Source organism: Tympanuchus pallidicinctus, unplaced genomic scaffold (assembly GCF_026119805.1).
Source record: "Tympanuchus pallidicinctus isolate F22 unplaced genomic scaffold, pur_lepc_1.0 scaffold2, whole genome shotgun sequence".
Classification (NCBI taxonomy): Eukaryota; Metazoa; Chordata; class Aves; order Galliformes; family Phasianidae; genus Tympanuchus; species Tympanuchus pallidicinctus.
Window position 1 is genome coordinate 33413224 of NW_026294721.1, and position 14815 is coordinate 33428038.

At 37.0% G+C, this 14815-nt stretch overlaps 1 protein-coding gene across 15 annotated transcripts in view; it reads left to right on the forward strand.

Annotated features, from left to right (window-relative positions):
- The window catches only part of ANK2 (ankyrin 2), a 175876-nt gene that overhangs the window by 60190 nt on the left and 100871 nt on the right, over positions 1 to 14815 (forward strand). For 10 of the 15 annotated variants that reach the window (XM_052683268.1, XM_052683282.1, XM_052683269.1 and 7 more), the window contains exons 5-9: positions 4916 to 5014; positions 8574 to 8759; positions 9240 to 9263; positions 11275 to 11373; positions 12884 to 12982. In XM_052683268.1, coding sequence (XP_052539228.1) covers positions 4916 to 5014; positions 8574 to 8759; positions 9240 to 9263; positions 11275 to 11373; positions 12884 to 12982 — 507 coding nt within the window. The remainder of the gene's footprint in view (positions 1 to 4915; positions 5015 to 8573; positions 8760 to 9239; positions 9264 to 11274; positions 11374 to 12883; positions 12983 to 14815) is intronic. The other 5 variants (XM_052683274.1, XM_052683279.1, XM_052683275.1 and 2 more) reach the window with 1 other exon arrangement.

Consider the following 14815-nt stretch of genomic DNA (forward strand, 5'->3'; position numbering starts at 1 on the left):
GTTTAATATCTGGGAGAGTGCGGAAACAAGGGCCGTGAATTGTATGTCACTGAACAAAGATTTCAATCAGGATCTTGCCATTTTTGTTTAAGTCAAGCAGTATTCAGAAGAGTAGAAAAAACCTGAAACAGTTACTGAATTTTAAAGGTTTGAGCAGTGATTATGTTCTTACTGTTTAAATGCTATGGTCATTAATAAGAAGAATTTATTATCGGAGTGTACTGTCTTATGACTAATCTAAGCTTGTCTCATCTTGTCTCATTCATATCTCATCCTTTGTGCCAGTGTCTCTTTCATTTTGGAACTGGCTTGTGTTCTAAGAGTGGAAAAAGATGGAGGCACAGGAGGAAAACTAGAATTAAATTCACAGAAGCTTCCCTCAGGTTGGATAAATTGCCAGGTCCTACAATGGAAACGAGCAACCCAGAGAAAATCAAGCTTGCGCAATATTTTGCTCACAGCATCTTTAAATGTCACTTGAGAAATTACAATTAACGGATTGTATTACAGGTTACAACAAAATGTCTAACTACTTTGGTTTTCATTTGTGACCTTGATTGATAGCTTTTCATTTCCTTGGTGTGAAGCAAAATTGTAGAATAAAAGATAATCAAGATCTCCAACCAAAAACCCATAGAGTAAGATGGAGAGGCATGTGAGATAACTGGCCTAGGTAGGACTGTGTGGGCTCCTTACTTGGTAATTACATCTTGAAGAGTAACTAGGAATGAGCATTTGCTTTATATAAACAATTGTGCTAAATGTCAATTGTCTTTCCTAGTAATTTTAGTCTTCTTTTAATACAGTCTTAAACAGTTCTTGGAGGCTTTTAAAATAAAATATTTTATTTGAGTTTGTTAGCTCTTTAATCACAGCTCTCATATGTCATCATAAGTGAGGCAAACTGAGGGGAAATATTTTCATCTGTTTTCTCTATTTCCCTCATTAGCATGCAGGATAGGATAAAGGATAAATGTGTGTGTATATATATAAATATATATATGTATATACACACATATTTCTATATATGGATAGATGCTAAGGGCTGCATACTCATGTGGGTAGGCCAGTCATTCAGAGTGGCTACTGAGACCAATTTGGAAGATGTGTACTTCCAGTCATTTGGTACTGCATACAAAGAGCTTGATTCTTTGAAAACTTGCCCTAAAATACAGCTAAACTGGCTAAGCTGTGTGGTTTTCTCAATAATAATCTCTTTTAATAATCTCTTTGCTTCTTCAGACTGTGTTCTTCATTAGGGCTTGGATAGCATTTAATGATACAAATTCGGAGTCATATTAAGGCTTGCCAATTTGCATTATTAGCTTGAAGAATCATTGAGAGCTAGTCATTTTCTCAAATTAGCAAGTAAATAAGTGAATGTAGTAGAGAGAATGGGGCATGAAATATACTCTACTTGCTTAGTGTTAATTTTGCATAATAACTTTATACTGTAGAAGTAAACATTTTTCAGTATGTATTTGAGGGGATAATCAAATCTGAGTACTGTGTCCTCACAACAAATACTCTGATGAAATCATTTTGTGAAAGTGAATGTTATATATCATTACAAAATGATTTCTGTTTTTCATACGATGCACAGAACCTAGACATGCAGACACAGCAGAATTATGTAGTCATGCTTTGAGAAAACAAGAAGAAAGTGTATTTCTTCTTTTCCTGTCACATTTAGTTACTGTAGTCTCCATTTTTACTTGAATTCTGGAATGCGTTGATACAGCGTGAGCTTATAAGCTCAAGGAAAATGTATTGTAATAAAGATACTTTTCCCTTTCAAGGCCCAATAAAACTTCTGCATCCCATTTACATACTAGTACAAGCGAGAGAGGTTGTTGTCCTTTGCAGTACATCCATGAAACATCGTTAACCATAATGGGTTGGGTTTGTTGGTAAACACTGTGAGTAATGAAACAAAAGTCTAGGGTCTTCAGTTTGCAGAGGTCTGGTATCTAGAACTTTGAAATACCCATAGAAGCAGAACAGAGAAACCTAGTGTTGGTATGTAGCTCTTTGAAACTAAAAGATGAGAAACAGGGAAGGGAATTTTAGATCCAAGAAGTAAATAGAATGGAGGGAGGGATATGCTTTTGTTGTGGGCATTTCCATTTAACTGAAGGTCTGTCTGAGAAAAAAACTTGTTGTGTAGGAGACAGACAGAAGAGCAGGCACACCATAGCCTGTCAGAGAAACTGTGCTGGGTGGGAGGAGATGTGGAAGTCGTGGAGTCCGGGAGACAAGAGAAAAGGAAGAGCTCCAGCAGGGCTAACAGGTTATCCCACTGGGTAGAGCTCTGCCAAGGACAGCAGTAATGTTGGGAATCTCCTAAAATAGGAGTCTCTGGGCAAGAGCCAAAAGTGTTGAGGTCAGGAACACCACAATTAGAAGGTCTGAAAGCAGTTCTTCACTAAGAAAGCAAACTTCATCCTGACTGTGAAAAAAATGAAGCTTGGCCTTGCCAGAGGATAAATTCAGAGGAAGCTTTTCAGTATGTCTGGTGTAGGCAATGTTACAAATAAAACTCAGCATGCTTTTGCAATTTCCAAGATAAGAAAGATTTTAAGAAAAAATATATGATAATTTTACACTATAAATAAAGTTTGAGGGGAGAAAAAGAGGCTGTGATTCTATGTAGGCAAGTTTCTTTACACGCGTTTGCTGCAGTTACAGGTAGGACTATGACACATTAGGAGAATATACCTGATGTAGTGGGCAGTCTGTGGATCAGTGTTGGGACTGGGTGGGTAAGCATATAGTATTTCTAAATGATAATAAAATCATATATGTATTGTGTATGGTGTTCTAATCCAAGGTTTATTGCCCCGATCCTGTTCCAGTAATAAGTTTTTAATCAAATAGATTTACTTTGTCTTGAAAATTCTCATATTCTTTGCATAGATGAGTGCATGTGTGATCCGTGTATTCATCCATACAGCATTCAGTGTTAGAAGTATCTTGCAAAATGCATGAATCATTTAAAAAATGCTACATTATACTTCAGTATTAGAATACTAACCAAGCACGTGGAAGATTACTGCTAGTTATAGGTTAGTTGCTAATAGATTCTTTCCAGTGTGAGAAGGAAAACTAAAAAAGCAAACCAGCTTGGTTACCTGCAGTTTTCTCAGTGCTGTCCTGTCCTAGTGCAATTGAAAACAAACCAATCTGTTCATAATTCCTACTGCCAGCTCACTTTGTTAGCTTGGCAGTTCTCTGCACACGTGCTTGCTGGCCTCTTTGCCACCATGACAGAAATGGAAGAGGTGGTCTTATGTTCCTCCTTTGTGCCTCTGGTTTACTGCTTGTAATTTGAAGGCAGGAGAGTTGCCCACCAAAATACCATCGATCTTACTGTTAAGGGGCTTTTCTTGATGTCTATCCTGAATTTTCTTTGCTACAACCTTAGTAAATTATGCACTTTTCTATTTGTTTTAGCATTATCAACATGCAGAACAAGTCTTTCCCTTCCTCTTTGAATAACATTATCTTTTCCCCTTCAGTTTTCTATTTCTAGACTAAATAACACCAATTACAACAGTTTTCTTAAAAAAAAGTAACTTCCCTATTTTGATTTTTACAGTAGCACAGTGATTGTCTGTGTTACAGCAGGATGCGCTCAGTGACCCTCTGGTAGTCCTTGTGACCTTCAAGTCCTTTTCTGCGAAATTCTAACTCATTTTTCCCTATTTGCCCAGTTTGCTAATCCTGCCAAAGCATTGAAACTAGCATTCAACCTTGTTATGCTGCATGTCCATCCCTTTTTTCCAGAGTAACGGGAACCTTTCAAATCATGTTCTTTTTGTGTGGTGTAATTGCAGAACACCTTGTTCATGCTGTGTGTAACTCTAATAAGAGCATTCAGTTCCATCTTCCAAGTAATTCCTGAGAATATTGGAAAATATCTGCCAGAGACAGAGGTTTCCTATGCAAGATACCCAAAATGCACACCACAGTTTTGGCAATAAATTGGTCTTAACAGTTGTTAGATGTAATGTTTTAATTGTTTATGTCGCAGGATTGTTGATGGAAATACTAGAATATTACACAAAGTCGTATTAAAAGAGATGCTACAACATGTATGCTATATGTCACCATCATATGCAACATACATAAAATTTATCTGAGTAATTTTCTACATTTGAAATGTAGAGGACAGCTGTAAAGACAGCTAAAACAACTATGTTACCTACTGACTGAAAAAAGAGACTTCATTTAATTGGGAAATTACTTCAGTGTTTCCATAGCAAGTTGGCTTCTCTGAAACAAAATTCTTAGTTACCACATTTTTTGCATTAATTCTGGTTAGAACATATTTCTAATGAATTTCCCCTTAGATTGACTAACTTGGAAGTATTATCCAGAGTAGATTCTTCTAAGTAGACCAGCTTGTTGTATGGTCAGAAATGCAGTTCTTATTTTGTAAGGCTGAGGTTTTTATGTTATGTTTGCTATGTTTTATGTATTGCAGAATTTTGTGTAATATATTAATCCTTTGTCATCTCAGCTCAGCATGTCATGAGATACGGACTTTATGTTCTCCAGATGATGATGTCTTTGGTTAAGTTAATGTAATAAAGGGGTGAAGATTTTACTCTCCTGTCATCTTTCATAAAAGTTTATTTTAGCTTTACCATCCTGGAGCCATTGACAGCAAGGTAATTAGTGTGCTCACTGCTTCCTGAAAATATATCAGAAGAAAATGTGTGTGAAAGTGTGTAGACTTTTGTGGCTTTAAATGACATTAAAATGTTACCATACTAAGTTAAAAATACTTGGTTGTTCTACTTATATACTCGTAACAAGTTAAAAAGCATAAATACATTTTTAGCTGTATATTAATTTGGGCTTTAATATCACTGTTTTCTCACTACAGTATCTTCTCATATTTTCTCCCTAGAATGGTTTCACTCCATTGTACATGGCAGCTCAAGAGAACCACATTGAAGTGGTGAAATATCTCCTGGAGAATGGAGCCAACCAAAGCACAGCTACTGAGGTGACTTATATTTTTCTTTTTTTACACTCTTATTTTCCCTTGCCTGTATATTCAGTGATCTGAAGATCTGCAGATGGAGTTTTTTGAGAGCTTTCACTTATTCTTTTAGCTGAGTTGTATTTATGGATTTTTCACTTTTTTTTTTTTTTTTTTCCCCCACAAACAAACACATTAGATGGACAAACTGTTCTGGTAATTGTGAGAAGTCAAAGAATGAAATCCAGCCTGAATTATTTGACAGCGAATCATCCACTGACTTTAGCGAGCCCAGGATTTTCACCTTTAGTATATGCCCATTTCTTCATTCAGCTTCTCGGATATATTTTTGAAAAATGAATGAGACTTTGAAATGAGTTCCCAAAGGATGTAGAAAATATAGGAGGCTAAGATGACGTCAATGGAATGGTATTGCCAGGAGAGTTAGCAGCAGATTGATCATAGGATAAGTGAAGAGGTACAGCCTTTCCTCTTGAACAGTCACTGTTTCAGATTTACATCTTTGGCAAGTCCCATGAAAACTGAAGCATCTAGGAGTGCCACCACCTGATACTGTCTTGCGCTGCTTCTCTATTTGTACAGTAACATCTGGGCAAAAATTGGTGAATGGAATTATTATAGCATGTATCTCCAAATCTTGTCTGGAGAGAAAGGGGTCTCATGGGGAAGATAAATGACTAATGTGAATTGCATCGATGAGCTTACCAGGGAATTTGTTGGTTATCCTCACATGGTTTACTTCTGCCATCAAATCATGTGGGAATAAGTGTACAGAAAGATGGTATTCCTTGCTAGGATCTGGATTTCACTGCCTGAAGCAACTTTAAAGCAAGCAAAACAGGTGCCAGTGGAAGAGATGAATCTCCATCTCAAGAGCTTCCTTTCACAAATGAAAGGCTTTTGGGACAATGAAGGAAACTTCTAGATAATGCAGAATGTGTTCCCCCGACTTCTTGTCTTGACTTCTGCTTCAGACAAATCTTAGCTTGTTCTCAGCTAGAACAAGTGACCAGACTCTGTGCTACAAAGCTTATTGGCATTGTGTTTAGTCTATATAAATGGAAATGCAATGTGAAGTAGTAACAAAAAAAAAGTTCCTCCTCTCTCAGAGAGCTTCTTCTCATGTCTATTACTTTTCCCTAGTCTGTACAGAAACTTACCCATTCCAGATTACCTTCACGAATGGATATATTCAAGATGATGGTGCATTTATGCTTGCTTTCCTTTTCATTAAACTGATCTGCTAGTGTTAACAGCTGCTTTACTATCCCTTCTTTCAATGGATACTGTACCATTTGATGACAGCTCCTAAAATAATCCTTTTGAGGCCTGCATACACTGAGATCACATTACATTGCAGCTTTCTGAAATATGAAGTCCTGTGTGATCACCAGGCAACTTGGCAGAAGCACGCCTTTTGTGACCGAGTCGCAGGGGATCTTTGGCTCTCCCAGGGCCCAGCCTGGCTACAGCGTGCAGTCACCTGCTCTCAGTCTTTCACCGAATAACTTTTATTGACTGTGATGAGGAGCAGTGATCATTAGATTACAGGAACTATGAAGATGATGTGGTTACAATTCATGTGGCCTCTGCTTGAACACAGACATCAAGGCATCATTGGAATTTGTAGGGTTGTCTGATTTTGTAAAAAAAAAAAAGACAGGGAAGGAGAAAAGCCAAATGGACCCACTCTGAACTTGAGTCCAAGTCTGTCTTCTGTCATCAGAAAAGTCAGATCTTATTTTTGTGGCCTGAAAAGTACGGTCTGTCTATCCCCTTATCACTTACCTAGATAAGTTTTGGTTTCAAACCTTGCTCAGGTGGTGTCTTTAGTGATGCGAATATTAGTGAAACCTGTATTCAGTAGAAAACTGAGCTGCTGTCTGCTTTCACATGTGCTTGAATTTAAGTCTTATGAATGGAACAAAGAAGTGATACATTGATAAGGTGAGACAGCATCAAAAGACTTTGGAAGGACATTCTGTTTGACCTCAAAGACAGACTGTTCTCACGTGAGGAGGTGGAGAAATGAAATACTTTCTCAGGGCTCCTGTTAGCCATGCTACCTACAAGTAAAAGGAGGGACATTGCAAGAACGGCAATAGCTGCTCAGAGAAAGATGGAAGATAAAGTGGGACAAATCAAACTGTTGATCTTGTGTTTGAAGCTCTGAAACAGGCACTGCCTTTGGATGTACTTTATTCCCTCTATTTTATGTGTCCTTCACTTTATATGTGTAGGTACAAAATCAGAGTCAGGATGATCTCAGTTTCATAGGGCCTCTAATCCAGGATTTGTTCTCATGTTTCCAGAGGCAAAAGGCAAATGCATTAAGCCATTTCAGCACCTAATGTAGCCCCAATCTCAGAATTATCTCTGCAGTTCAGCTGTTACATCAGCTGTTCAGTACATTTTATTTCACTGTACAGAATTTAATCTCTATTACAGAAAGAAACTGTATGAGTATAGCTGTTACAGCACACTTACCCACAGTTCAGTGCAAAAGGGAGTGAATGTTATTAGTTTACTAGGGGAGAAAATTGCTTTGGCAATTCTTCAGATGCTTCTTTCAGCATGTTAGCACTCATTCCTTCCCTACTTATCCTTTATTATTTTACATCTTCCTATTTTCGTATTCCCAGTCAGTTCTATCTCTTTCCTATGCCTTTTACAATGTGTCTTAGTTTGCTTAGGTAGTTTGGCCATAATAAACTCTTCAGCTGTTCCTTCTGATCTACACATGGAAAACTTTGTTTTATTCTCCTCCCTTTTCATAGCACTATTATCCACCAGCCTTCTTGTCACAGACTCAGTTTGTGAGGAACCACTGCTGCTTGTGGTTTAGCTGCCTTTCAGTCTAGCATGTGAACGTAGCATATGTGCTTAGACAACATGCAAAACTTGAGCTTTTAGATTTATTGTTTTAGGTATAGTTTTATAGATGAGGTACTTGAGCAGGCAGTACTTCAGTTGAGACACAAGTTTTGAGTTTTGATACATTTTAAAGTATTGGGAGTTCAGGGCATGTGTGACAGAGCATGAAATTTTGAAAACAATTTAAAAACAAATCTAAAAATACAAAGAAAAAACAGATTTTTCTGATTTCCAGAAAAATATATAATGTTTTTCCACTTCGAATTTGAATAAATTACTAAATATTAGCTGACTTTTGTGAGTTATAGGCTATATATAAACTAGAATGGGAAACAGAAGCAAATGCATCTGGAGATATATTTTCTTTTCTTTTACACAAACATTGCTAGAATACACATTGTGGTCCATTTTATGACAATTAGGACAGATACTGTAGAATGATCCTTTGCCTGTACTTGAACAAACAAAACTTTGAACTAAAAAAAGCATTCTTCTGATGTGTTTGAAGTCACATCTGAATTAAAATGTTGTGCCTCTGATGCCATTTCACTGGTGAGCATTGTGGTGTAGAGGCAGAAAAGACTGGTGATGTGCTTAGCATATTTCTGTGTGTGAACAGTGCTGTGCAGTTCGCTGAAGCCCTGTGTCCTTCATCTTACTGAGTATGTTTTGTTTTTTTCTCTTGCAGGATGGTTTTACTCCCTTAGCTGTTGCTCTGCAACAAGGACACAATCAAGCAGTGGCTATCCTGCTGGAAAATGACACCAAGGGGAAAGTGAGATTACCAGCTTTGCACATTGCTGCCAGAAAAGATGACACCAAATCAGCAGCGCTCCTACTGCAGAACGACCACAATGCCGATGTGCAGTCCAAGGTAACATAATGCTGTCCTACAGGAAACAGGGCACTCATGTGGCTGAGTGCCAACGGGCAGCCAGCTTTTTCTTCCTTCATCTTAAGGGTTGAAGGTAATTTCTTCTGTGGGGAAAGATGAGTCTCTAGACCAGTATCACCAGTAATGTTTCTACTTCTGTCTTGTTTAGCCACACAGTAATTACAAGCTACACATTTTTTTTTTTGCTTTTTGTTTATATCTCTCATTTCAGTGATAACCAACTTTCTCTTATTATTTATAAACCAAAGAAATACAAATGGAAGCAAAATCACTGCTTCCCTATCAAATAGGATACTGGTTTATTGCCTGTGGGAAAACAGGTTATATTTAATGTTAATGCATGCTTGAATGGCTTTTCCCATTGTAACAGCATAACTCATTTCAAAAAACAACTTAGTTCTTGGTTTTGCAGCCAATCTTTAATATCTTTCCTCTTTTTCCCAAACCATGCTGCATCAGATGATGGTGAATAGGACGACTGAGGTACCGAGATCAAAAATTTTTAATTATTCTTTCTATTATTTATGATTATTTTCTCTGCTCTGTGACAACATTTCTTTATTATTCATCACTAAAAGTGAAGTTGTGACTTTTTAAATCTATAACACTTTGTCACTCAGCAAACCTGTAATTATTCATTCTTTGTCTTAGCATTTCTTTTTATTTGTGACTGTTACCATATTAAGTAAACTTCTCAGAACTTGCACTCAGTTCAAAGAAACCTGAAGTGTGTAATGGAACTAGAATACTGGAGGTGTTTCTCTAACTCAATTAATTTAATTATGACAATGCATTTACTTGGCATAACTAAATTAAGGTATGTCTGGCTGAGCCAGAAGCATTGTAAAATACATTTTGAGTAGAAAAAATAATTGAATCCTCTAAGGTAAAAAAAACTTGTTCAGTGCATCTGTTTACTTTTACCGTTGTTCTTATTGTGATCTTTTTTAATGAAGTTTTCATTAGTCCTAAAGGGATAACAGTACATTTTTTTGTACTGATGGAATGTAATGACTCTCTGAGCATGTCCGCTAAAAACGTTATGTCAGATTGACTAGAAATGTGATTTCTCCCTTAGTCATTATTGTCACATTTAGGAAAAAGTAGTATTTCCTAGAACGCAGTCATTGTTTGAATCTTGCCTTTTAAATAATCATTTCTTTGTTAGATGAGGGAATGAATTTTGAATGCGTGCACACGTGAATATGCTCTGCATTTGGTTTGTGCATACATGAGCAAATTGCTATGAGGCAGCCTGCAGTGGGAATTGAAATGGTGACAGCTTCTTGCTGCCATCTGCCTATGAACATGTTCTTTTACAGTAAATGTAAAGCAATTAACAACTTTTTCACTGGCCATTCATTACATTACCTCCAAGTACCTTGCATTTGTCACAAAGCAAATACATGTGCTGAGAAGTTGTATAAATACAACATTAATTCACTCTATAACTTAATACACAGGATCACCTGTGAGATAGCAAAACAGTTAATGGAAATAGGTTAAACTAATAGGCTGATTGCTCTATCAAGAATAAAATTGATTTCAGGGTGCAACTTCTGTCTTTATTCCACATTTTTATGCACTTATTTAGACACTTCTTTATTCCATGAGCAGTTTAAAATAATAATTGGTGCACTGAAAGAAAGGTTTTTGAATAAACAGCACAGTCTAGAAGTGAAAAGTATTTCTCTTTCCCATAACTGTCAGTAAGACTGTAAGATCTGATCAAATCAGTGTAAAGCTCTTCAGGGAAACCTTAAAAAATGAGGTCCTTTCTACTTGAATTACTTATGAGACTAAAAGCTTGCTGGGTGTCCTACTTTCTTTTTTATTCTGTTGTCAGATAATTCCGTATCTTGTAAATGAAGCATGTGTCACCTTCTAGTGCTCAAGTGGCAATACGTAAATCCTGTTATTTTCTGATGTATAGATTGCAAAGTTTCTTCAGATCCTTTCAGATCCATAATGTATAAAAAGTGAATAAGTATTGTTCTTAGAATATTCAGTCTGTTTAGCAAAGTTTCTCATGTAGACTAAACTCCTGTTATTGAATATCCTCTGCTTTCTTTTTATAAAAGAAGGAAATGTGTTGTCAAAATTTGTAATTCTTTGATGAGTACAACAGGAGTCCAAGAACTTGTGCTGATTTTTAGGCAAAATTGCTGAACAGATGCAGGCTAAAAGCCCCATGTTATTTCTGAATTGTAGTAAGGAAATTCCCTTTATTTTCTTTAAGGATGAATGATATATTAATGTTTTCTGTGATGAAAGTTACTGACCTCTTATTGGCTTGCAAAAAATAAAAGAAGGAAGCACATTTGATAATCTCCCATGTGAAAACTACATGCTCTGCCTGAAAGACTTTGCTATATCGTAGGTGAACTCAATAAAAACACAACTATTTGCCAGCAACTTTTAAAATCAAGTTCTAGTAAAGTTGATTGTATTGTATACATTGATTTCTATAAATAAAGATTGTTTCCTTTTGTAGAGTGGCTTTACACCTTTGCACATAGCTGCACATTATGGAAATGTCAATGTGGCAACGCTTCTGCTAAACCGAGGAGCTGCAGTTGATTTCACAGCAAGGGTATGGAGGAGCTTTTGTTTCTTTGAGTCGTAATGGCCTATGAAGGTGGGAGCGTATCTTTGTGTAATTCCTGGTCAAGAATAAGTGAGGAGCAAAACAATGCTGAAATTCTATTGTGTTTAAAAGTCTTCCTTCCTTCCTTCCTTCCTTCCTTCCTTCCTTCCTTCCTTCCTTCCTTCCTTCCTTCCTTCCTTCCTTCCTTCCTTCCTTCCTTCCTTTCTTCCTTTCTTCCTTCCTTCCTTCCTTCCTTCCTTCCTTCCTTCCTTCCTCCTTCCTTCCTTCCTTTCTTTCTTTCTTTCTTTCTTTCTTTCTTTCTTTCTTTCTTTCTTTCTTTCTTTCTTTCTTTCTTTCTTTCTTTCTTTCTTTCTTTCTTTCTTTCTTTCTTTCTTTCTTTCTTTCTTTCTTTCTTTCTTTCTTTTCTTTCTTTTCTTTCTTTTCTTTCTTTTCTTTCTTTTCTTTCTTTTCTTTCTTTCTTTCTTTAATTAATTTTTTAAAGTTGTCTCCATGTAATGCAGCAGAGTCCTCGGGAATTTATAGCAACCAGTATTCCCAGCTGCTGGAAGCAGACTGCTTTGACTTATTCCAGAGTGCTGATATGCTCAGGATGTGTCAACTCATTTTAGCTTTTTTGTCAGTTAGATACCCTTTAGAAATATATTTTTTTCCTGTCTGTTAAAGGTTCAATATTTGCTAGAGTAATTTGCCTATTTTCTCATATTGTCTCATTTAAACCTATTTTGAAATAGTAAAGTAAGGTACACTGCCATACCACAGTATAAGTACTAATTTATCCCAGACTACAATTTTAGGTAAGCTACTGCAGAGATACATAATATAGTCTACATGCTGTACACTGATGTGCATTGCTTGATTTGAAGTATGTCATCTGGTGCTATAACAACCTCTGATCATCTGTATGTCACTAAAGCTACTGGGTCACAAATTTCTGATAATTATGCATTTCCAGGCACAATTTGAATTACTTTAGGGTTGTGCCTTTCGTACTGATTTCCTCTTCTTCCTCTTCTGGAAGAGCTGCTATTATCTCATTCCCCACTCAAAGCATCTGCAAGGACTTTCAGCCTAAGCAGGATCTACTCCTTTACATTACTTACATTACATTTATAAGATTACTTTGTGCAGGATTCATGCATTCGTGTAATCTCTGTGTTGCAAAGATTTAAATGCGTCAGTGTTTTGTGAATATTGACTCACTGGGAATCTGCTGTATGTTTGTTTATTTGTCTGACTCTGGGACTGTGATGTTTGCCGCTTTGGCAGATGTGCTACTTTGTTTATGAAACAGTCAAACAATGAATAAAACTCTTACCTAGAAAGGAACTACTAACTCTAGCTTATATGGTGCGTGCCTAGGTCTGATGCTCAAGTATGTTTTTGTTTATTCTCTATTAATGTGATTGTATCATTTTTGTGATCCAAACACAAAATTCACCATCATCAAACACCTTCAAATCTGTCATGCTCATTGTTTGTTCTTTTCATGGTGTAGAATGGAATCACCCCACTGCATGTCGCTTCCAAAAGGGGAAACACAAACATGGTGAAGCTCTTGTTGGATCGTGGAGGGCAGATCGATGCCAAAACCAGGGTGAGTGCTTCTATTCCCTGAATATGATGTTATCCCTTCTTGGGAATGGATTGCGATTTTTTTACTTGCTTGGTTTTTTTGTTTCTTTTTAAGCCAAAGACTGGGAACGTCAAGATGCATAGCTAGGCATTCTGCTTCAGTATTGTGTTATATGTTCTGTCCATAAACTGAGACATTAGTTGCTGCTGTTATAAATGACTCAAAAAAAAAAAAACAAAAACAACAACCCAACACTAAAAAATACTCAGCTGAACAGAGTTCCAAAAACTCAGCTAATCCTTTTGGTCCCCTGACTCCTGCTTTTTTGTTCCAGTCACCATGAGAAGGAAAACTGTTAGTGGACTTAATATTGAAGAGTCAACACTAGGAACAAGCAATTTAACACTGCTGCAGCAGCGCATCTCCTCTTCTCTGGATTAAGCCACAGCAATACTTTGCTCTTTATTCATTCAGGGCAAAAGAAAAACCCACCAATTTGTATGTGCAGGATTAATTAATAATTTAAAATTGGATTTTGAAGCCATCTAAGAAAACGCAGTTGTTAATGCAAACTGAGTATCATGGGACTTGTCCATGAAAGCTGCTGATTTTTTAGCACTGATCTGCAAGGTTTTATATACAAGTATTAGACGATGTTTCAGAACACAATAGTTTAGAGCTGTATAAAGGAGCAATGTATTTTTTATTTAATTAAGTAGAAAAGTAGGGAATATTGCATTCAGCTGTGCTTGTGGTTTATTTAGCTGCAGCTGTTACTTTTTAATTCACATTTTGTTGACCTTTTTTTTGCTTAATAAGCTGGGAAGGCAAAACACGATTGTTATGCTACTCTGCATGTGAATATGATTTCTGATTTCTCTCTTGATCTTATTTATCTATTTTTTTTTTTAAACTGATCATGATGGAAGATGAAAGCTCTCATGAAGGTGTGCAGTAAATCATCCCTGATCAAATTCTCCATTATCTTATGGTAAAAAAAGGTATAAAACTGTGATAATGCACTGCAGTAAGGATATTCCACATTTGTGTAAGCACAGCAGTCATACGGAAACAGTGCATTTGGCCTATGGGATGATAGTATTGAATTCACCTATTTCTTGTTCACTATTTAGATATTTGTTTTGGACAAGTTAGCCCAGGTGATTGTACGTGACTTCATGGATTTTATGGGGTTAAGTCATATTCCCACACACCCGGAAAGGCTAAAATGCAGTCGTGAATTAAACTGAAAGAATAAGACTTTGCCCAGTGTGGGTGCAAGGCTCTAAATTTGGAGTCTTTGCATTGTCTTGGCTTCCTGCCCTTTGTCAGCTGCTACATCATCTCAAAAACTATCGGCAGAAAAATATCAGTGGGAAATGATAAAGGTGTCCTAAAGCACATATATTCCAGCTTGCACAGGCTCAGCAGCTTCTTCTTGCTTCCATCTTCTGCCTTCCCTCTGCTCAAAGACACGTGATGGTGGTTGGCTGTGTGTACTTTCCAGTGGGGGAGATTCCAGGCTTTGGTTCTGCTGTCACTGTCTCCCCATGCCGTGCTCTTGTCTCCATGCCAGCTGTTTATGTTGTCTCGGTGTCTTTTTCTTTCCTCTTTGCTTTGTCCGCATGCCTTGTGCTTTGCTATGGCCGTGAGTATGTAGGGTATTGACGAGGTAGGTTGTGTGTTGCATGTGTGCATATGTGTGTGTTGTGCTTTAAAGGAGAGACTTCTGCCTTGTCCTCCTCAGTACTAACATGCTTGCCTTTCCATATTTGCCTTTTCATTTCTCTTTAAGAACCCTTGCATTTTTCCAGTAGGTCAGATTCACTGAAAAACAGTGGAATTAAATGTACT